Source organism: Dipteris shenzhenensis, chromosome 1 (genome assembly GCF_047967505.1).
Source record: "Dipteris shenzhenensis isolate YYH24624 ecotype China chromosome 1, Dip_SZ_1.0, whole genome shotgun sequence".
NCBI lineage: Eukaryota > Viridiplantae > Streptophyta > Polypodiopsida > Gleicheniales > Dipteridaceae > Dipteris > Dipteris shenzhenensis.
In genome coordinates, this window is record NC_141596.1 from 69,575,627 (window position 1) to 69,600,440 (window position 24,814).

General features: G+C 41.8%; 1 protein-coding gene across 4 annotated transcripts in view; it reads left to right on the forward strand.

Moving 5' to 3' along the window:
* Positions 1–24,814, forward strand: part of SPK1 (guanyl-nucleotide exchange factor) — a 207,756-nt gene that overhangs the window by 46,268 nt on the left and 136,674 nt on the right. For all 4 annotated transcript variants that reach the window (XM_087377784.1, XM_087377788.1, XM_087377778.1 and 1 more), the window contains exons 14-15: positions 14,400–14,472; positions 14,552–14,713. In XM_087377784.1, the coding sequence (XP_087233910.1) occupies positions 14,400–14,472; positions 14,552–14,713 (235 nt within the window). The remainder of the gene's footprint in view (positions 1–14,399; positions 14,473–14,551; positions 14,714–24,814) is intronic.

Here is a 24,814-nt window from a genome sequence, read left to right on the forward strand (position 1 = left end):
TGCTATTCTAGGGATTGCATCACTCTGCTCAAAAGGCTTATAAGGAACTTTTTAGAAGTGGGCTAGATTGCTTTGCTAGACTCCAGAGTTGGAAGACCTTGATCCTTGTCCCACTTGGAAGGGGGCCTTAATATCATTGATCCAACCTTGATGTGCAAGGTGGTGATTAGGGGGCTTTTGCCAGGAGAAGAATCTTAAGAAGATCTTTTCATTCGTTGCATAGAGTGCTCCACGGGTGGGGATTGGATGGATAACACTAGGTGGATTTTTTCTTCAGCTCATCGAAGAATTCCTTTCTTCCCTCTCATGGCTGCTATATTGAATCTTGGGGCAGCTTCAGGAGTGCTCTTCGGAGAGGTCCCCTTTCTCTCTAGAAGAGATTGATACGCAGCCCACTTTGCTACTTCTCATTATATGTAGTGGTCAGCTCTTCGAAGGATTTAAAAACCTCCGAAATGATCATATATTCCAATTAGTAAGTCACCTAAGAGAGTGCAAGGAGAATTGAGAAGATTGATGCAACTATACCTTTGGATTGGGTTGATAGAGATGACATGCGTCACCATTGCTCTACTTGGCTTGGGGCTTTTACGAGGTCATATATCCGGCAACAAGTTATAGCAGTACGATGAGGTTCAAATGGGATGCCTTGCTTTGTGATGTTTATTTGTTTCCTAACTAAGCCGTGGCCTACGTAATTATGGTTGACGTAACATTTCATCCCCCTTAAGAATGGCTTACATCCTCAAAAATGAAACTGGCAAACCTCCTTTGGAGATTGCATATCCTTTCCCACGTTGAACTCTCTTCAGGTCTATCTTTTCACTTTATCAGACATTCTTGTTATACAATATGTCTTGTTCTTTTTTTCTTGTCAGTAGGTTCAATGAGTTCAACTAGGACTTCATTTCCAATGAGATTATCATCATCTTCTAACTTTCTTTTAGCCGACTCACATGAAAACTCGATGTACCCGACCAACATCCCTCTAGTAAGGCTAATTTGTAAGTAGGTTCTCCAATATGTTTAAGTACTATGAATGGTGCACAATACCTATGAGAGAACTTTTTGTCTTTAGGGATTCTGAGATTCAGGTACCCTGAGATAGACTTTCTCATTTTTTTCAAACTCCAACCTCCTACAATGGGGTCTTGCATAACTTCTTGCTCTACCTTCAGCCCTTCTCATGCTATCTTTAGCTTATTTAAGCATTTGATTCATATCCTAGAGAAAGTTTTTGGAAGCTTGTCGAGTCCCACTGCAACTGGGGCTTTAGGTTGAAATCCATACATTATCAAGAATGGACAAAAAATTGTAGCTTGGCATTGTTATATGCAAATCCTAATATGGGTAAACGTTGCTCCCAATTAGTTTTCCGTTTACTTACATATGCTTGAAGCACATCCTCTATGACCTAGTTGATCCTTCCAAATTGACCATCACTCTGCTGATGATCCGTGGTGCTCATATTTAAAGTAGTTTCCAACCTCATAAACACAGTCCTCCAAAAATGGCTATTAAATTTGGTATCCCGGTCATTAAAATACTGCCTGGTAGCCCATAGAATCTATAGATATATGCTCGACAATAGGCTAGTTAATTCTAGAGTTTTAACCTCTTCTATGGCTAGAATAAAGTGAGTAAGCTTGGTCAATGGATCCACAATTACCCACACATCGTTGTGCCTCCTCTGTGTCGTAGGTAATCCAACAATAAAATACTTTCCCATTTGCCAGATGGAATCTCTTATGGATGTAGGAGACCTCCTACCTTAAGGCGTTCAGCCTTATTGACCTGGCATTTTTGGCACTTCAGTACATAATCTTAGGCGTCCTTATCTATGTCCGGTCAAAATAATTGCCTCTTCAGAAGCGCATACGTCTTTTTAATTTGGTGCCTAATGTCATTATTATCTGGGACACATACTTACCTTTAAGACTTGAGTAGATGCTCTAGCTACTTTTAACTTCTCTAAGCTATTCTTTTGAGGTGCATCCCATATGAAGGTACTTCCCTTCCCCTTAAGCTAGTCCATCATCGGAACAACAATCTTAGCATGTCTTGGATGAATCTCCTATAAAATCCAGACAAACCTAAGAATGTCTACAATTCTTGTAGGTTTGTAGGATGTGGGCATTCCAATATGGCCCTTACCATTTCGGGATCCATATGAATCCCTTCTTGGGATATAATATGTCCCAGGTACTTCGCTTCTTTTCCAAAGAATTGATCAAAAAGAGAATTTTCTCTAAGCAATCGGAACACTTTCCTCAAAATTTCCAAAATCTTTCTCCTCATTTTACTGTAGCTAAGGGTATCATCTATAGCAGAGAGTGGTTTCAGTTGGTGGAGGTGACGACTTTTCAACATTTAGATAAAGTATTTTAAAGACTGTTTTAACAGACTTCTCACAATGCACATGGATGCAGTTGGATTGGAGTTTTCATGAATGAGAATGCTTGCATTTCTCGATAACTTTAAAGAGCTATAGGAGAAATACAATGATTGCAGTTGAGTTGAGAGGGCCAAGATGGCCCCCCCCCTTATCTAGGCTCTTTTATTGCTCGAATGGCGATACAAGGCCAAGGTGGAATGCACCTTACAAACTTTGACTTAAGCTCTTGAGAGAGAGAGGACTCAGACACAACTAAAAAACAAGGGATGCTCAAATTGAGCTTTATATAAGGAATGATTCAATGCTGGAACTAGAGGGAACCTGATTCCCTGGGCACCACAATCAGCAAGGAGGATGCCTGCATAATTACAACTTCATCCCACACTCGTTGCACATTCTAAATCTCTAGGAAATAGAAAGAAATCAATGCAGAAGTGAATCTGAGATGAGTACCAAGGTTTTTCCTAATAACCTCTTTCTCTCGCTAATCTATTTTCAAAATGTGCTCTAATTAGCCTAGTATGCTAATAAAAATGCAAAAATGATGGTAAAGTTGCAATGCTTTTTGTACATTCCAATGCACCTATCAATTTCTAGATCTAACTAGGGATTGAGGGGTTTTAATGTTCATATGGTTTTCGGAATATGAAAGGCAATTAATGCAAAATCAAGCCTTTGGTGCACTTAATCAAACCTTCCTTTGCCTAATGCAATGCAGTGCATGTATACAAGCTATAAGCACTAATTACATAGTGCATTTATAAGAAATTTAATTGTTAAATGGAATCAAGAGGGATAGCAATGGATTAAGAAAGAATAGAAATTAAGAAGGCAAGAAAGAAGATAATGGAAAAAGAGCTAGAAATAGAGACCTCTTATCTCCACACTTACACTTCACCACATGCTTTGAAGAGCCTCACTCTTACCTTCATCTCTACTTGAAGCCACACACAATTAGCTCAACAATAAGCTTAGTAAGAATATTAACAAAGAGGAATTAAACTATCAAAAAATAAAGATCTAATCTACTCTTCTTGTCCTCATAATCCTATCTCAACTCTTCTACATCTATAATGGGTTTTGCAACCTCATGAGAAAGAAAAGGAGCTCTTAAGGGGAGTGAAGAAGTGATTGGGACCTCCAATTCCTTTTTGAAAAAAGTGCCAATGTATACCCCTTATGAAGACTTCCTTGTAGCCAATACTAGTAAGAGTAAGGCCACGGAGGAAAGTAGATGGATGCTAGTGCGGAAACCACCATGAGTGGAAAGTAGTAGGAGAGAGGGTTGTCAAGCCTCTCAACCTCCACTCAATTAAGAGGATTAATCCCTAATTAGCAAGGGATCAACAAGAATTTTAACCCGTATACTTAAGACTTTCTCTCACCATCACTCTCAATCAACCACTACTCTCAACAAGCATGCTTGTAATTAAGCATTCACTAATCACACACACAAACAAGATCAGCAACATGCATAATCTAGCACACAAGAAAGTGAGAGAGAGAGAGAGAGAGAGAGAGAGAGAGAGAGAGAGAGAGTGAGTGAGGGGTTATCCCATTTGTGGGATTATGAAAGTAACAAAATCATTAGGAGCAGAGATGTTGTATTCAATGAGACTGTTATGTTTAAAGATCACTTGTAAAATAGGAAGAAAGAAAATGTAGACACAAAATACACAACTCTTGATGAAATCACAGGAGATGAAGCTCCAAAGGTTGCCGAAAATGAAAATGTGCAATAGTAGCAGTAGCAGCAAGAACTTCAAATTCCTACAAGTGTACTTAGAAGGTTGATGAGGGTAAATAGACTGCTTGAGTGATTTTCTACTCCTTTCAATAATGTTCTATTGATCATCTACCATTCAATGCACCTTAATGCACCCTTCCCTTCATATTGCCCCTAGAACCTAGACACGTGTGTGCACATTTTTATTAATAGAATAAGTATCACATGTCCAAATTCGATGCCGTTTGAAGCAATGGCTCCAGCTCAACTAGTCCTATCTACTCAGATGACCCACCGCCATAACAAATCGGTCGGTGTCCATCATAAATAAAAATACATGTTACACCATTGGCGTATAACATAATAATAATGTTTTAATGTCTACTAATCACAGATTAGTGATTTCTCTTGTCATGACAGTTTCCTCCAACCGCCCCCAAGCCAAAGGTCAAAAAATTGATGAAGTCATTCCGGATTCAGAGATGATCTCCACCACTCTGAACTCTCTTCCTGAGTCCTATCTTGGTTTCCACACCTCGCTGAAGTTGTCATTGAGGGGGGGCAGCAATCCTCTCTCCTTTCACGAGTTGGAAGGACTTCTGTTGCAGGAGGAACAAACACGCAAAAATATGGCAACCCGGGCTGGCGAGCATGCTATGCTCTCTAAGTTCAAGCCCAAGGGTAAAGGGCAGCATAAGCCACATGCCCATCAGCCCACACATCAGCATGAAGCTGATTTTGGACAGCCTTCTTATAAGGCACAGGGTGATACAAACAAGCAGAAAAAGAAGGGCATCTGTCATTACTGCAAAAAGCCAGGTCATTATATTGGAGAGTGCAAGAAGCGCATAGCCAAAGAAAAGAAAAGGGATTCTGGTATGGCTGTATCAGATGCATCAGGTCCACATTGCCATGATGGAGGAGATGTTGCAGCCAACTTAGTTGAAGAGCACTATGCCTTTTTGACTTGCACTTCAAATTTTTCAGTGGGTAGTTCAGATACTACAGCCACTAATGATGATGACCCATATGCTTTTTTGACTTGCAGTTACGATCCTTCAAAGGATGAATGCTCTTTTAGTGTTGATGAGACACTACATACATGGTATTTTGATAGTGGTGCTTCAAAGCACATCACTTCCAAGAAAAATCTGTTTGTAACTTTGCATTCTTCACCCGCCAAGAAGAAAGTCACATGTGCAAATAATTCTTCTCATTCAGTATGTGGAGTTGGAGATATTATTCTCACATCCACTGATGGCACAGATTTTAGAATTTCAGATGTACTCTATGTGCCAGGTATAAAGAAGAATTTGCTTTCAGTGTCCTCACTCAATCGAGGAGGATTTCAGGTTGTTTTTGATGATGACAAGTGCGTAGTCAGAGACAAAGAAAGTGAATATGCTTTGAAATAGTCTGGCACGTTGTATCGGGGTCTTTTTCAGCTTGATTTATATGAAAAAAGATTCCAACTTGCATTATCAGTTAGCACTCCCACTGTTGCAATGCACAATGCGGAGTTGTGGCATGCCAGGTATGGGCACATGAGCTATGGCAGCTTAATGACACTTCAGAGGCATAATATGGTTGATGCATTACCTCCTTTGGAGTCCCCTCCTCCTCATACATGTGAAGGTTGCATTCGCATAGGCTTCCCTTCAAGAAGGATGGTGCAGTGAAAGCTACAAGAAAATTGCAGCTTATTCACAATGATGTCTGCGGTCCCATGAGGACACCTGCTTTTGGGGGTTATCTCTATTTTGTTACATTCATAGATGACTTTACCAACTACACTTGGGTTTATGGTCTCAAGGCAAAATCAGAAGTGTTTATGCATTTCAAGCACTTTGTGGCTATGGTTGAAAATGAGACAGGACTCAAGGTGCAGACACTTCGCACAGATCGAGGGGGGGAGTACATATCTCATGAATTTGAGACATTTCTGAAAGAAAAAGGTATTATGCATCAGCTTACAGTGAGGCTTACACCTCAACAGAATGGCAAAGCTGAGCGGAAGAATCGCACCACCATGGAAATGGATAGATGCATGCTCACAAGTAAGAAGTTGCCTCACAGGTTTTGACTGGAAGGCCTCATGTGTGCCAACTATACTTTAAATCGGGCTTCTACAAAGGCTTTGAAGACAATTACTCCCTATGAGGCATGGCATGGGAGAAAGCCTTCAGTGGACCACATCAGAGTTTTTGGTTGTGTTGCATATGCCCACGTGCCTGTGGAGTTCAGACACAAGTTGTGAGATAAGGCACTAAAATGCATTTTTGTGGGATATAGTTCACAAAGCAAAGGCTATCGTCTCTACAATCCTGCTACACGCAAGATTTTTACCAGTAGAGATGTCATATTCTCTGAAAATTCTGCACATACCAATGCTGAATTTCAGATTCCGGCCTCTTCAGATGATGTGTTTGAGGGGATGCTTCCTATAGCTTTTGGTTCCCCCGCTGAAAATCAGAATTTACAGCAACCTCCGCCAGCTCCACAAGTACAGATTCAGCCCCCAGCTAAATTGGTACAACCTCAGGGTGTGGATGAAGTTGTCAGGCAAGAAATTCAAGAGATACACGCAGCCAAAACAGTCCCGCATTGGTTGCTTCAGACTCTCAGGGAGAGTAGGCTTGAAGCTCCATTGCGTGGCAGAACTCGTCGTGCAGTAAGGCACATGGAGGGAGCTCATTCAGTTGAATCAGCTTATGCAGGTACTCTTCTGGATGAGGAGGAGCCTGAGACATTTGAAAAAGCAAAAGATAATGTGCATTGGATGAATGCCATGCACGATGAGTTGCAGTCCATTCATAAAAATCAGACTTGGGATGTTGTGGATTTGCCACCAGGTAAGAATGCCATAGGTACACGGTGGGTTTTCAAAGTCAAAAGAAAACCAGATGGGTCCATTGATCGGTACAAGGCAAGGCTGGTTGCAAAAGGATATGCTCAGAAAAAGGGCATCGATTATGAGGAGAGTTTTGCTCCTACATCCAGGATGACAACCATTAGGTCGGTTATAGCCATGGCTGCAAATTTTGAATGGAATGTTCATCAGTTGGACATTAAAACAGATTTCCTTGATGGAGACTTGTTGGAAGAGGTTTATGTCAAACAACCTCCGGGCTTTCAAATTTCAGAAAATGCACTTCAGGTATGCAAGCTGAATAAAGCTTTATATGGGCTGAAACAAGCCCCACGTGCATGGTATGCCAAAATTGATGCCTTTCTGACTAGCAAGGGGCTGCACAATAGTCCAACTGAGAGTACCCTCTACATCAAGAAGGATGGGGGGGATATTCTGGTCATCATTCTTTATGTAGATGACATGCTGCTCACCGGATCAAATGAGGAAGTAATTGTAGATTTCAAGACCCAATTGAAAGCTACATTTGATATGTCAGACTTGGGCTTGTTACATTTCTTTTTGGGGATCCAGTTTATTTAAGAGAAACGTGGCATTGTTATGTCTCAGTCCAAGTATGTTCAAAAGCTCTTGGACAGATTCAACATGCATGATTGCAAGCCTATGTCCACTCCCATGGAGCCGGGGCTGAAGCTTACAATGCATGATGCGGGTGAATCAATTTATGTCACACTCTATAGTCAGGCTATTGGATGCCTCATTTATCTCTGCAATACACGACCTGATATTCAGTTTTCAGTTTCTCAGTTTAGCAGGTATATGCACAGCCCAAAGATTATGCATTGGCAGGCTGTAAAACGCATCTTCCGTTACTTGCAAGGTACAAAGTCTTTTGGCTTGATGTTTCCCAGGGGGGGTGACTTGCAGATGCATGCTTACAGTGACTCAGATTGGGCTGGAGACCATGATACTAGGCAGTCCACCAGTGGGAATTGTTTCTTTCTAGGACATGCTTGCATTTCTTGGTCGAGCAAGAAACAATCTACAGTGGCTACCTCCTCATGTGAAGCTGAGTACAGGGCAGCTTTCAGAGCGACAGTTGAATGTGTTTGGCTGCGTCGTTTATTTGCTGATCTTCATCTTTCATTGGAGGGTCCTTCTCCGATTCTCACTGATAGTCAGAGTGCTATAGCAGTGGCAAAGAATCCTGTGTTTCATGCTCGCACGAAGCACATTGAGGTTCACTATCACTATGTCAGAGAGAAGTTGCATGCAGGAGAGATCAGTATGATCTATGTGTCAACACATGACAATGTTGCAGACATCTTCACCAAACCACTTCCACATGAAAAGTTTGAGGCATTTCGCAATGCCCTGAACTTATATCCTTTTGGTGATTGATCATTTCCTTGTACATGACATTGGCACTGCAGGGGGGTATTAGAATTATTATTATAATTCAGCAGTGACCAATGTAATGTAATAAGTAGGTTAGGGGCCCTTTTTACCTCATTTAAAGGTTTTTTCACCTAACCACAGTTAGTTCACTAACTATGGTTTCTGAAGGATAAGGTTTTGTCACTTAGACAAAACCCATCCCTTGTAACACTTACTTCTTCTATTGCAAACACTACGTTCAGCTCTCTAGCTTCCTGCTCTCTCACTGTCTTGATATCTAACGGGTTTATTTGGAGCTTTAGCTATTGCCTAGTTGTTTCTAGGGTAGGTCCAAGCAATACGATCTCTGCCTAAACATTTTCCTGCTTGGCCTTCTCATAATCCTCTTTTTTTAGAAGACGATGTTTTTATGTTTTTAGTTTCTGTGGTGGTGCCTGAGAAACCTCATCCTTGAATTCCCCCTTTCTTTTTTAATTGGGAAATTTATCGAACCTAGGAACAAAACCAGTGTATTATGAAGTTCCAACTATAGATTTCCCCATAGTATCATCATATATTTGGGCATACTTGATGGCTTCCTCAAAAGTCTTGGGAGAATTAATTCTCACCGCCACTTTGTAGATGTCTTTTGGATCCCTTATGAAACCTCTTATCTTTTGGAATTCATTGATTTCCTTCAACTTAAGGATTGTCTCCCTATAATTTGCTATGTATTGGACCAAGCTATTTTTACCCATACTACAGTTGTCACATGCTTCCCATGCTCTCTGTAGCTCATTCTCAGGTAAGAATTCTTTTAGGAAAACTTGGTCAAACTCAGCCCATTACTTAGGAGTCCTACTTATTTCCAAGGGAAAGGCTTGCTTCCACGACTTGATTTTCAGGAGGGATATTCCTGAGTTGGTGGAAGTCTTGCCACTTGTGCAAGAACGTATTTATAGTGTCCTTATTTTGCTCTTTCTCTTCTCCATCGAAAATTGGAGGCTTGAAGTCCTTAAGAATATTCGAGGTCTTTTTAAAGCGAGATAAATTTGACTTGGAGGAGTTCGTGATTTTCTACATGAGTTACCAATTGAGAATCTGATAAGTTAGAGTCTTTAATGACTGATTAATTGCCTCTAATTGTATTTCTATGTCTTGCGTTTGATTTTCTAGTTTTGTGAATTCCGAGTACGGAATTCCATAATCACCCTAATTTATATCCTCATTTCCATAGTATCCTCATGAGTTTCCTCGTGTATTTCCTCTTCGACTATAGCCTTGCCTTTTCTCACCCTTTCCTCGCTCTCCCTAATCATTTCATCTCTTTCTAGCCTTGTCATTGTGAAATGAGAGTTTTCTAGAAGTTATAATGGAAAAAGCTTAAGAGAAAAATGCGATGCCCACTTCCTTGTTATTTGTCTGAGGCGTTGGATTTGTCTTTGAAGTTATGTTGCTTTGTTGATCCATGATCTTGTTTTTTGATCTCGCTCTTTCGCTTTCCTCAATCTCGATCTCCAAAGGTTTGTCTTCGATTCCCTTTCTTTGAATTCGGCGAGGCAGGAAAGACTGGGATGCCTTGGAGAGGAAGAGTATGACCTTTGGAAAGAGGAAGGGTCTCGATTCTTGGTGATAGATAGAAATCTTGAGAGGATAAAGAAATTCTTGGAAAGGTGTCAGCATGCTTGCTGATGTGGCTTGTACTAAGCTCTTTTTGGACCTTTGATGACGTGGCTTTCTGTCTTTCAGCTTTCTTTTTTTTTTTCTTGCGCAAGTCACGTCGCGGGAGGTCGCCTTCACCTATTCTGGCTTCCCTTCGATTTTAGTTGAAGGTTTAAGAAGCAGAGGCACAACGAATAACACACTAGCAACCATGGAAGACCTTAAGATGTTTTTGTAGATGCCCAATCATTTAGGAACGATGGCTGCTTAATGGTCGCTCATACCTTTTCAAGCAATGCTTTTTCTCAAAGTGACCATCGTTTGGGGGCTAGCTTCAGACGATAACCTTGCATAGCAAGCTTTAGAGCGAAGTTGTGGGCAGGCTGGACGTTGTCTAAGATGAAGTTGTCTTTCTCATGCATCCCTTGAGGTCTTATCTCTCAGACTTATTTCTTCAAGCTTCCTCTAGAGTGCTTTGCCTAGCCCAGCCCTCGCCACGTGGAGTTTACTTGAGTGCCATGTGTCCATATGGACCTTAGAACCTCTATGTCTCTTTAGGCCTTATCTTTGTGCTTGATCCTATTGCCTAAGCCTATGACTATCCCTAGACCCCAACCCTCTAAACTCCCATTGATTGCAAGGAGTGTCGAGCCCTCTAGGTTTCCCGCCTCACCATAACTAAGCCGTGGCCTATGTAATTATGGCTGATGTAACAAGACCCTAACGAATATCATATTCCTTCGGATTTATGGAGGATTTGGTTTTGTCATAAGGTATTTGTAGTGAGACCGAGGGGAGTGGGTGTGGATTGTTGCAGGCATCAAGAGAAGAGCCTCCCCTTCTTTCATTACATGGTTTGTAATGCCACGAGATTTCAGCTTAGTATTAAAGGCTAGAAGCCCGCCAGAGCTCCCGTTGGGAGATTTTGCTGATTTACAAAAATTCTTTTGGAAGAGACTCTGGCAATCCCTCACGAATATAAAAATCACTCTTTTCTTTTGGCTTTCTATTCACACAGGGATTGCAGTGAATCAGTGGAGATCCAAGTTTGGGCCAGCCTCTACATGTCCTTGTTGTCTTCTACTAAGGCGTCTATTCAGCAATGTCTATGGGATTGCAAATAGGCAAAAGTCATTTAGAAGGGGATTACTAGTCTCTTAAGCACCTTTGTTTCTTCTCCTTTCTTCATGACTCGAACCATCTTAATGACCTGGGTTCGGTAGCTTGGCTCTCTTTTTCGGTGCCTTAGGTCTTTTATGAAAGGCATGACTCTTCTTGGGCTCTTTTGATTTGACGACATTTGGTTGAGTCTTGCTCTAGGGATAGTTTTCCTACTCTCTTTATAGACATGCACTTTTCTTGTGGATACTTTTTGGGAGATTCTTGTGAGCATTCAATGTGGTGTGTTCAGAGATCTAGATGCATAGAGACTTTGGGTGGATCCCAGATCCACTTTTCACGCATATTGGCCAATATTCGGGCAGATAGTGTACATACTTGATGGCTGTTTGGGTGAGCATGCAGAGGTCTTCTCGAGCGGCTTCTGCTAGGAGGAGGGATTTCCTCCCGAAGCGGAGTGGCTCCTTGTTCTTCTCAGAGTCTACTGCAAGACCGAGGTGGCACTTTCAACCTCCATATTGGTGTTTTTCTTGCTCTATTTGATGAGTAAGCTATTTGCCACATTAGGGTATTTTGTTTTTCATGCTCGGCATGATATATTTATGCCTTGAGCTTTGCATGATATATTTTTGCCACGAACTTTGCTCTTGGGGTTTCTTTCATACTTAATAGAAGTCTTTTCATTGGAAAACGAAATTGACGAGAGTGTGAGTTTCTTGGCTCTTCTTGGTTTTCAATAGCAAGCATATTTAAAATAAATACTTGATATCTAGATACGAGTCCTTATCTCCTTGCCAAATTCTTCAAGTTATGACGATCATGTTTCCTTACAAAAACTGTAGTATGTAATGATGCTGCAACCATGGGAACAATTAGGTTATAGGATTGAATCACCAAACATCAAAGTCATTTGTTTGCCCTGAGACACAAATATGCACATTAAGATTCCCCAAGAAGGTTTTCTTGCTAAACATAGTTGCTTGCCTCGTGTCATTCACATGTGCAAAGTCATTTGTTTGCCCCTAGGACGATGACGACCACTTGTGTAGATAGGGATTGAACCAATCCCGATTTCCTTAGAAGGTTTTCATGCCAAATGTAGCTGGTCGGCACGTGTCCTTATGTGCACCAAATCTTTTCATGTCTTCTAGTTTATCCTAAATAAATATCAAAGTCATTAGTTTGCCCCTATGCACATGACTTATCAAATAACCTAGCCTCAAATATGCACATTGGCTTGATAAATTTTCTAGTCATCTCATCACCCAACACTGGGACCTTGATGATTATATTCTTGACCATGGTTAAATGAAACTCATACAATTATTATCACTTTACATTTATATACACTTTTTGGTCTCTCTTAGGATTTAATGTCCACCAATCTATCCAACGCCTTGTAGATGATGTACTCTACAAATTTCAATGGTTCCTATGTTTTGAGGAATACACGAGCATATCTATGACTCTAATGGGATCTAGTGTGGTTGGGTAGCACCTATTAGGCCACATGCATCCCATGAGGGGAAAGATTTTAAAATCAATGACAAAGTGATGAAACCAGGGTCCATGGTTTAAGACAAATTCCATGTATTCAAATGTAAATAGGTATCAATTTTTTGTTTATATTCAATAGACTTCACATGATGCCTTTCTTTAAAGTTTAACCCTTGTTTTGAGCATTACTTGTGTGTGTCATGCACCTAACTAGCCTTGTTTTAGCATGAGTGCTAATGTCTCTTATATAAAGCTTGTGGTAAATAAGACATATTTAACAAGGAACTATAGGAGTTCTGGTTTCTTAAGGGTCTTAATCCTTTCTTAAGGGTTTGATCAAGAGTAATTAAACTTAACTTTTGTCACGATTCTTGATGAAGGCAAGTGAATAGAAAAGTAAAACCCAAATAAACCAGGGACCATGTGCTTATAATGACTCTTCCGAGCCACATTCAAAACAGCATCAGCCTAGAAATTAGGAACCATTCACAGTGTTGAGAATCTATAACTTAGGTTGGAAAACCAGTTGGGTTTTCCTGGTCAAGGACACAAGCCATTCACGAGCAAAATAATTTTGTGATACATGCACTCAAACCAGAGAGTTATATTGGAGATGTGTTGTTTTGACCAACAGCTCTGACATATCCGTTCCTTTGCTTAGGGTTGGTTTTCTGAATATTTTCCATTGAGTTTGTCTTGTAGCTGCAAATTTTGACAGATTTCAAAATGGTGATCCAAGTGTTCTTACTAGTAATCTTGACTTGCTGCTTGTGTTGCTGAAACCAGTCCTAGAACAAATCGCAATCGGGTTCTGGCCTCTTGGTACAAATCGCAGCAGTTCTGGAGCTCTCGGGAAGGCTGGAATATTAATTGCAACAGGATCTCTCTTTCTCTGGATAGCACGCGTGCGCAACCGGTTGAAAATTCTCAAGCTGTTATTATTCGCATCACTGAGGGGAAGGTGTGGAAGATCTGAGAAAAAGAGGATCGCACAAGAAGAGGCGTCATGGGAGAGAGGAGAAGACAATACAGAGCACTAGGACCCAGAAGTAAGGGCTGGACCTCCTTGAAGGTCTTTATTGCAATTTAATAAACTTTGTACAACTGGCTCTGAGAAGAGCATGGACCTGAGTAGAACCTTGAATGAATCTAGGAGCTCTGAGGCCCCTTCTTTTATAGACTTGGCCTTGCTAAAAGCTAAAGCTACTTCTTACAAAAGCTAATATTTTCTGCTTTTAGTCCACCTTGGGGCCACTTTTTAACCCTTTTCTAGAACCCCGCGGGGTCTTCTTTAATGGTGCCATCTTTTGGGTGCCTTTTGCCTTGTTGTACTTGCTTTTTGCCACTTGCTCCATCTTTTTGAGCCTTTTAGCACTCTTCCAAGTCGTATACCATCTCCAACACTTTAACCCATTAAAGGTTAGCGAAATGCATGCATTCCTAGTCCTTGGACTAATCCTAGTCCCTTGTGGGCGTCCCCACAGTTCTCTTTTACCAATGCAAAGCAAAAATAAAACAATAAAACTTATTCTTAGTTAACCAAAGTCAACATTCTTTCACCGTTGTCAGTTCTAATAAAGTTCATACTTTATTTCCTGATAGAAGTGCCAAATGGTGGTAGTTGCATTGGTGGGATTTGATGTAAGATATTCGGTTTTATGACACAATTAGTTCTTTCTGAACCGGCATGAAGACCTATAAGATTTTCACGTGAATCAAGACCTCTAAGATTGTTATTTGTTTGCATTGGACAGGGTTCTGCGGTCAGAAGTGAGCCTACCTATTATGAGAGAGCTTATACCACACTATCTACAAGACAATGTTAAAGTAAGCTAATAAATGAGCACAATGTCTCGCGCACTTGATTGTACTTTGTGGAACTTTACATGCTGTTTTGGACCTGCAGGAAAGGTTAGACTACATTGAAGATGGGAGGACTGTGTTTAAATTACGATTGCGGCTGTGCTCCTCTGTATATCCTTTGAATGAAAGAATCAGGGATTTCTTCATGGAGTACGATCGACATGTTCTGCAAACCAGCCCCCCATGGGGTTCTGAGCTTCTTGAGGTGTGTCACTTAAATTCTGGTCTGAATATGTTTCCTGATCTGATTAAAGGTGATCATATAAGGCAACCAAAATTTATTGTACCATCTGGAACCTCATTGTTGATTAGCATTCCAAATTAATAAAGGAAAACACACGGTGGAGTATCCAAACACATGTAATGAATGCTCAATGGTATGAGCTGTTTCGAAAGGAGAAGATATTTCCCTGTGGGCAGTTAAACTTGTCCTTTCTCTTGTAATTTGACTTAAATAGATTAATACTTGAGCAAATTGGGAGGCTAGCTATGGGGAATGCAGTGATAGCACTGTTTTACATATATCACTGTCTTCTGGACATTTATTACCAGTGGAGGTTCGCCTGGAGCTTGTGGCAATGTCTTGACTATGAGTTGTTTTGGCCTGCTGTCAATGGAAGTGACTGTCCTTATGACTGCTGTGGAAGGTTTATTCCTATCAGGAGTCCTGCACATTCTGTGCTATGCCTCCTTCAATCTAATGATAATTGACACTGATCTTGAGAGACCTGATTTCTAGTGTTTCGTTTATTTGGGGCTGCTGGGGCAGGGGGGTGTTGTAACTGGCTGACTTAAATTGTTTCCTGAAATCATCTACTGCTCACAAGAATCATAGTGTGGCAAGTGCAAAAGTTGGCTGCCATCAAATCCTCGCATGTATGTCTGCCTATTTTGTTTCCACTCATCATCTCATATTCTGTAGGTACTTTGATGTGATTGAATGCCAACTTTTAAAATGCCTTAAAAGCTGTGACTGGATCATTTTAATTATACATGCTTGTTCCTTTAAATAAAACACACACGTCATATAGGTTGATCTCAGCTCAGCTTCTTCTTGAGTCATGATTTTGTTGTCTGCACATGGGAGAGGAAAGCATCCTTTATGTACATCATGTGGCTCAAAATTTCTATTTTAGATAATTGGCTTTGGAATCTGCTTGAGAGCCAAGCTCTCACAATTCTGTAATTATTTTGGATCCCAAGGTTCTGGAACAACTGGTGTAGAATCTATGGATAGCAACCCGAAATATTCGTCTCATCGTCACTGAATCTCTGATCCAGTAATGAATCCAAGCCAAATAGTTATGACAAGATTGCCGACCCAAGTATGGCAAATTATGCTCACTCTAGATTGTCCAAAGAGCCCAATATCTCACCCAAGAGAGAAATAGTGAGTATTGAGACAAAGACCTCATAAATCTGCCAAAGAGCGAGAAATAGTTCCCAAATCTGTGACTCGGGAAACGGAGCTGAAGATAATCTGAAATTCTCCCGGGGAGGATCCTAGAACACGGGCAGTGCCAAAGCAAATGAAGAACAGTCTCTGAAGGAGCCTGACATCTTAAACATGTGGATGGTGCAATGCGACGTTTAGCAAGTGTGACCCCCACTGACATTGCTGGCCAGCCAAGAAGTGTTGATTGTGTTCCTGTAAGGAAATTACATCGGGGTGCATTCTATGTACATAGTGCGAAAAAAGTCTCCACTTATTGACATTGCAAAGACCTTGGACATTGTATGTAATGCAAGTAATTGAAGCAGACATAGAAGATATGTACAGTCAAACCGAGAAACATAGTAAAGGTATAAGCTGTCAGGCCTCAGCCATGACATCAACGTCCACCTGACCTCTTGGATCAATGGCTCTATCATCCTCATCATTGTCACATACAGGAATGCCCTTCTTGAGCACATCAACCCACAGTCGAGATTTCAGGCTATCAGCAGGGGTAGAGGCCTGACCAGGGGTGGAAGTAGAGGCATCCCAATGCCGAGATTGTAACGGTCGTGGCTTAAGCGCAAATACCTTTTTGGGTTGTTGCCAAGCACCCTGGGGAGAGGCATTGGATTCTGAAATTTTGCCCTTTCCCTTATCCTTTTGCTTGGCTGAAACATGGACCACACTTTCTTTGGAAAGAACAGATTTAGATGTCGCATCACCCAACTTGCTGGGCATAGCCTTGGGCCCCGGACCATGAGTTAGGGGGGTAGTATTTTCTGGAGCAATAGCTGTAGGTGGGAGCTGATGCAGGACTGCAGGACACTGTGAAGCTAGATGGCCAAACTTATGACAAGTAAAACAAGCACCTGCAAATACTCCCCATTTCAAGTTAAAATATTTTTCGCCCAAGGGAACATCCTCCACCTCTACCGCAATGGAAGGAGGGGTTGGGTGATCTGTATCCCAAAGAACACAAAACCGATTTCGATTGCCCGACGGACGGGGTGGGCATACAACTTGCCCCAAAGTAACTGCCAGACTTGGTAACTCAGCCTTCATATAATCCGGAAAATCCATTACCTCAACCCATACAGGGCAGTGGTGTCGAATAAGAGCGTGATAATCCTTATTTGGCGACCATGGCATGACATGCACCATTTGTTTGCCATAGAATAGAGGGGACATCTCCAATATCTGCTTACGATATGAGGGATCCAAAAAGTGCACTTCATAAAAACCTCGAGAAGCAAAGTATACTCCTTCAACAAAGCAACCTCCCAACAAAGCCTGAACCCACTGAGCCACATCATTTGCAGAAGGTAACTTCCCAAGGAAGAAAATGATAACTGCTTGCTGAGAGAACTTCCAGAGAGGAGTAATCAATGAGGGCAGCTTCAGCTTATACTTAAGGGCCGGGGGAGGTTTGGCCCACTCCTTCCAAATCTGGTGGAATTCATCCTTGAGCATGTCAAAAACATAGTGAGCATCTTCAGAGGCTGAAGGAGACAATTCGACTTGCTGTCTTTTGGGGTCCCGAGAGACACACACACACACACACACACACACACACACACGTTTTTTTGTGAAACCAGCACACACACACATACTTTTTTTTTTGGTGAAAACTTTGAATGCTTTATATTACAGAGCAAATATCCCAAAAAGGGATGTGCTGAAATACATCAAGAGAAGATTCCAATATATGACAAGTACACATCATGGTCTATGTACTGTGTTTGCAAGCAATCAAAAGAGACCCTAATGGAAGAACTCAAAAACAGTCAGAAAACACTTCAAGGCTAGTAGCATCCAAGTCCCTCGCAGCATAACTCTCATATAAAGATTGCTTGAGGGACATTCCGAAGAAAGCATATGCCTGAGGAAACTGTTGTCCCATCCTAAAATGCAATCTCTGTGTCCAAATAGTCCATAGTACCCAAAAACGAGCCCAGTGAAAATAAAGGAGGAATGGAGACCTTTGCGATGAGAAGCATCCAAACATCTAGAAGAGTTTCCCGAATCTGATAGAGGGAAACCGAAGCCGCAGCAAATGAGAGACATGAGTGATCAATATCTGAGAGTGCGGGCAAGACCATAACAAATGGGGAACTGTCTCACGGTGATGAGAGCAACGGGGGCAGGAAGAGGAAGCAATACGACGTCCTGCCAATTTCATCCCAATGGAAAAAGCTCCCACTATACATATCCAAAAGAAAAGCCTTTGTTTCAATGGCAATTTAGCTTTCCAAATTTTCTTGAGTTGTGATTGCCACCAAGATAAAGGCCTATCCAAATTCCAAAGAGTGTTGGCATGCTTATCAATTTATGGCGGTGGAAGAAGAAATCTGTAGACCATCGAGGAGGCCAAATTATGCATTGAAAGTGAACAGGTAGTAGGAGATAAGGAAGTCAGATTCCAGTCCAGTAATCTGTCTTGTACAAACAGTGGAGGAACAGGAACAAATGGCTGCAACGTAGTTGTAAGTATTCTCCAAATGGGCCTATGATGCAGACCCAAGGGGAATGTCCTGCAAGCTTGTGGAAATGAAAGCACATAACCATGTTGATCCACAACATCTCCGACAAATCTTATGCCCAATTTCATAAGATTATATGCTTTAATAGGTGCCTGTAAAGCAAGAGGCGATTCAAACACCTTGCTCCAATGGATGCTTTCCAAGGGAAGAGAATTACCATTATGGGAAGAAGCACCTGACCATTTAGCATAAGAGAGAATTCTCTTCCAATCATGAATAAAAGCATTAGAAACAGGACAACCAGGAATTTTCCCCTGAAATGTGGTCATGACTGCTTCCCAGTGATCTGTAATCCAATGCCCATATGCATGGGACGTCACGTTTCCACACATAGCTGCTAACATAATAGCCCATGGCTGTTTTTGCTGAAAAAAATCAGCAATCATAGTGCTCTTTCTTGCCAACATATGAAACTGAAGATTGAGAATATTCAGTCCCCCATGAGTCTTAGGAGAACAAATAGACTGCATGGGAAGTAGTCGCAAAGCCTTTTTGTGAGATTTGCTTTTCCAAAATATCTCCATAGCTTGGGACATATAGGAAGCCCAATGCTTAAAAGACCAGGGAAGAAGAGGCAAATAAAATTGCACATATGCCATAATGATAGACTGTACTATCCGAAGTCGAACGTGTAGAGGCCATGTGGACAATTGCCAGTATTCCAGCTTCTTGTTAATCTTTTGAAGCACCCATTTGAGCTGTTGTTGAGGGGTAATATTCCAGCCAATGAGATACCCTAAATGCCTCACAATAGTATGGGAAGAAATAATGTGGCCTGGCCAGAGAAGTGCATGCCAATCAGCTTCTTTCAATGCTAGAAGATTCGATTTCTGAAAGTTGATATGCAGTCCAGCAGCTATGCCAAAATCATTCAGAGTATGCATCAAATGAGAGAGGTCACTTTGAGAATTCCTGGGCATGAAATATGAATCATCAGCATATGCCTGTGCAAGAAACGGCTGGGCCCTTGGAATTTGCAAGCCATGAAGCTGCCCTGTATTTGCAAGATGGTCCATATGCAACAATAACGGATGAGTAGCAATGGCATACAGTAGTGAACTAAGAGGGCAACCCTGTCTCACTGAACGGGTCATAGTCCATGTCCTTGACAACCCACTACCAAGCAAACACTGCGCAGTGGCATGAGAATAGAACCAGTAAATAATATGGACCAGCCGAGGGCCAAATCCCAATTTATGCATAGTCTGAGAAATAAAATCGCAATGGATAGTATCAAATACTTTCGCAATGTCCACTTGCGGAATGAGAACATCGTGTTCAGAATATTTGGCATACTCAATTGCAAGCAAAACATTGGAGATATTGTCAGTAATCCGCCTTCTAGGAACAAACCCATACTGTTTGGGATGAAGTCCTGCTTGCAAGATAAATTGAACCCTGAGGACAATCATTTTGGCAATGAGTTTGTAAATGACTGGCATAAGAGATATGGGCCGCCAATCAGGCATTGTCTCAGACAACCTTTTTTTGGGGATCAATTTGACAAGGCCATGTTTCCAAGAAGGAGGAAGAGATTGTTCTGCCCAAGCATGATTGATCATAAGAAGAAGAGTGTTCTTGAGATCACCCCAAAATGCACGGAAATATTCAACAGTCAATCCATCCCAACCAGGAGAGCTGCCTTTACGTAAATGACTCAAAGCATCATCCAATTCATTAAGCATAAAGGGCTGCTCCAATGCATGAGCCTGTTCCCGAGACAATATAGGCTGAACATGCATAAGAAATTGGGACCTAGCTGCATTCACTTGCATCGAATGATCAAGCTGAGGAGAAAAGAGATGCTGGAAATGACTAGAGCATTGCGATTCCAATTCTGATTTGCAGGTGGTCCAGGTGCCATCATCTTGCCTGATCCTGCAAATATCCTTCTTTCGCCTATCCGCATGCAGGCTTTTAAAGAAGGCTTTGGAGGAGCAGCCCTTATCCAAAGGCTAGGATTTGCCACTTCTTTAATTTGCGAAGATCATTTTGATGGATGATATGAACCGCATAAGTGCAAGAATCCTGTTCAGAGGAGGTGAGCTGCCCATAAGAGCTGATTACATCCATTTGTTGCTTGTGAGATTGAGCCTATTTCAGCTTAAGCTTGAGGTTTTCCATGTAACTACGTTCATAATCTTGAATAACAGCCTGCAAGCGATGGGCAAGACTGATCTAAGCGAAATCCATGTCCTCCTGAGCATGTAAGAGGAGGGGGCGGACAGCCACTCTCACCATGTTCTGAAATTGTTGATGAAGCAAATAAGCACTATTAACATGGAGTAGGCGACGACCAAAAAAAGGCATATCATCTGTCAAACGTGCTATAGATAATGTCAAGCATACTGGAAAGTGATTAGATAGCAAGAGGGAATGGTCAACCCATAGTGCACATGTGAAAGTAGCATACGGCTGAGCATGCAACAAATACCATCTGTCAAGTCGAGCCAGTAATGAGTAAAGGCATTGTGACGGTATGTATAACCCATATCTCTATCCCTAGTTGAGAGCCATTTATATCTTCTGCATGCAAGAAAGAAAACATATCCTCCCAATGTCGAAGCTCAGTGGGGATCATGTGAGAACGATGAGTGGTGTTGTCTTGGATGGCAGGCGAGTTATTGAAGTCTCCACACAAAAAGGCATTAGACAGCCATGGATATTGTTTGAGGGAGGCCCACATTTGAGCTCTTGTCGCAGAAGTTTGAGAGGCATAAACAGATGCTATTTCATAAAGATCAGCATGACAGATGCATCTGATCACCATCCATCGACCCTGGGGGTCATTGTGAGCAACCGTGGGCTGCATATCATGTTTCACCAGCATGCATACCCCCGAAAAGTGCATTGTACCACCATAAAAGATGTCATAACCAGCAAAGTGGCCTTGCTGGCCAGCCAAGAAGCGTTGGTTGTGTTCCTGTAAAGAAATTACATCGGGGTGCATTCTATGTACATAGTGCCAAAAAAGTCTCCACTTATTGACATCGCAAAGACCTTGAACATTGTATGTAATGCAAGTAATTGAAGTAGACATAGAAGATATGTACAGCCGAACCAAAAAACATAGTAAAGGTATAAGCTGTCAGGCCTCAGCCATGACATCGACGTCCACCTGGCCTCCTGGATCATTAGCTCTATATTCCTCATCATTGTCACATACAGGGATATCCCTCTTGAGCACATCAACTTACAGTCGAGAAGTCAGGCTATCAGCAGGGGTAGAGGCTTGACCAGGGGTGGAAGTAGAGGCATCCCAATGCCGAGATTGTAACGATCGTGGCTTAAGCGCAAATACCTTTTTGGGTTGCTGCCAGGCACCCTTGGGAGAGGCATTAGATTCTGAAATTTTGCCCTTTCCCTTATCCTTTTGCTTGGCTGAAACCTGGACCACATTTTCTTTGGGAATCATGTAGATAGCCTTTGATACGGTCAAGAAGCATTTTAGGTATGATCTTGTAAATGATTGGCATGAGCATGATTGGTCTCCAATCAGTAATAAAATCATAAATCTGCTTCTTAGGAAGGAGCTTTATTAGTCCCTTTTTTCCATGACGGGCATTTGCTGATTTTCCCAAGCTGAATTAGCCATTTGCAACAAAGGGGATTTGAGGCTATGCCAAAAAGCAAGAAAGAATTCAACAGTGAGGCCATCCCATCTTGGAGATTTCCATCTACCACAATATTTAACTGCATCTGAAAATTACCTCTCAGTGAAGGGAACTTCCATTTCCAAAGCCTGAGCTTGAGAAAGAATTGGATGGACATGTTGTAAAAGAAGCTGATGTGCAGACAAAATCTCAGGAGAAGGAAGATCCACTTGCCCAAAATGGGAGAAGTGCTGCACACAAAAATCAGCAAGTTCAGAGCGAGATGAAGACCAAGAACCATGAGGGACAAATATTTGCAGCCTGTCGTTTGTAATGCAAACTTTTCAAAAATTGCTTCGAAGAGTAGCCTTTATCCAAAAAAGCCTTTTGTTGAGATCGGGTTTCCCATTTAACAAGTTTTCTTCGATCATTTGATTGGAGACAGAATTTGGCTTGACATAAGTGCATGCTTTCATCTGAAGACAAAGGCCGAAGGTGAGTAAGCTTAGCCAGATTCTGGCAAGTGAGTTTAGCATGCACAACAGTCTCCCGTATGGCGCGCCTAAATGATTTACCATAATCTCGAATCACAGCTTGCATTCGAGCAACAAAAGCCTGCCATGCAAATTGCTTCGAAGAGGAGCTTTTATCCAAAAAAGCCTTTTGTCGAGATCGAGTATCCCATTCAGTAAGTTTTCTTTGATCATTTGATTGGAGACAGAATTTGTCTTGACATAAGTGCATGCTTTCATATGTAGACAAATGCCGAAGGTGACTAAGCTTAGCCAGATTCTGGCAAGTGAGTTTAGCATGCACAACAGTCTCCCGTGTGGCTCGCATAAATGATTTATCATAATCTTGAATCACAGCTTGCATTCGAGCAACAAAAGCCTGCCATGCATAATCTAGATAAAAAAGCATTTGAGAAGAGAGAGGCTGAATGGCATTAGAGACCATAGCTTTTAAATCAGCATGTTCCAGATAACTGTTATTCACGAACAAAAGCCTTCTACAAGGCAATCTGTCATCAAGAAAATCATGCATGGAGAGCCTCAACCAAAGAGGTGCATGATTAGAATACGTGAAGGCATGATCAACCCAAAGTTGACAAGTAAAGGCATCACAATGCAGCGGATCAACTTGATACCATCTGTCCAGGCGTGCCTGATAGGAAGATTGAGCATTGTGTTGAAAGATATAGCTCGGGACTGTGGGCTGTAATTCCTTCCATAGATCCACCAAATGCAGCTGAACCAAACAATCAGACCATGTCTGCTGTTCAGAAGCCAACATATGAGTGTGGCCTGAAGTATTATCTCCCGGTTGAGGAGCATTGTTGGAATCACCATAGATGAATGCATAGTGTCTCCACGGATAATTGTGCATGGCATCCTAAATCAATGCTCGACCATTGGAAGATTGAGGGGCATAAACCGATGCAAATTCAAATATTGCTCCTTGAAATAGGCATTGCATTATAATCCATCATGCAATGAGGGTTGAAGATCATGCCTCACCAAAAAAGCCACTCCAAAGAAGAGTGCTCCCTAGCATAGAAAATATCATAACCAGCAAAATGTCTTATGTGACCAGCAAACATGTGCTAGTTATGTTCTTGCAAAGCCACTATGTATGGCTGCAATTGTCTGATATACATCCACACAACTTTCCACTTTCTATGATCACACAAACCTTGTACATTGAGTGTAACGCATTTGATGTGGTCAAGCATATTTACAGCAATGGGACAGTTATGTACAGTAATAAACAAACTGACTATGTCTGCATCTCCACCTCAATATCTGGGCCTCTGCCCTGAGAAGAGGAATCGACATGAGGGGAGGACAATATAGCAGGAACGTCCTCTTCTGGGAAGAGGGTACGATTGGCAGTGATTGCAGCCCAAGTCAAACCAATGCCAGAGTTTTCAGCTGGTGTCTTGGCCTGTGAAGATGCACTATTCCAAGTCCTGGATGGCAGAGGTCTCCTAGGAGAGAGAACTTGCAGGAGTTTGCCATCCTTCATCCAAATTTTTACCCTTCACCTGAGACGGAGAGGCCAAAGGCATAGGAAGAGGATCAGTAGCATTTGAGACAGCCAGGGCTTTACCTTTGTCTTGAACAACAAAAACCTGTTTTACCCCTTTGTTTTTGTCTACAGAAGAGGCATTGGCATTCTTACTCTAAGGCGGAACCATTTCAGCTTGTATTGGCATCCTGGGAGGTCGGGAAGGGCATTGCGAAGCCATATGCCCAAATTGCTCGCATTCAAAGCAAGCACTTGCAAACAGTCCCCATTTCAGCTTGTAGAAAGCACTGCCCATGGAAACATTATTGACAGTAACTGAATAAGAAGCCGGTGTGGGATTATCTGTGTCCCACAAAATGCAAAAGCGATTTAAATTGCCATTTGGTCTCGGTGGACAAACCACCTTACCAAGAGAGGCTGCAATTTTTGGCAATAGAGAAGCCATGCACTCAGGAAAATCCACAACTTCTACCATACAGAGCAGCGATGCCGAATCAATGCCTGATAATCCCTGGTAGGAGACCAGGGCAATACATGAACCCTTTGCTGACCATAGAAGAGCGGAGAGTGCTCCAGGAAAATCTGTCTGTGCTCTTCATCTGCCATTATTACTTCAAAAAAACCCCTCGTTGCATAATGCACTTTCTTGACATAGCAACCACCCAGGGTTCTAGTCAACCGATTGCCAACATTTGCAGCAGCAGGCA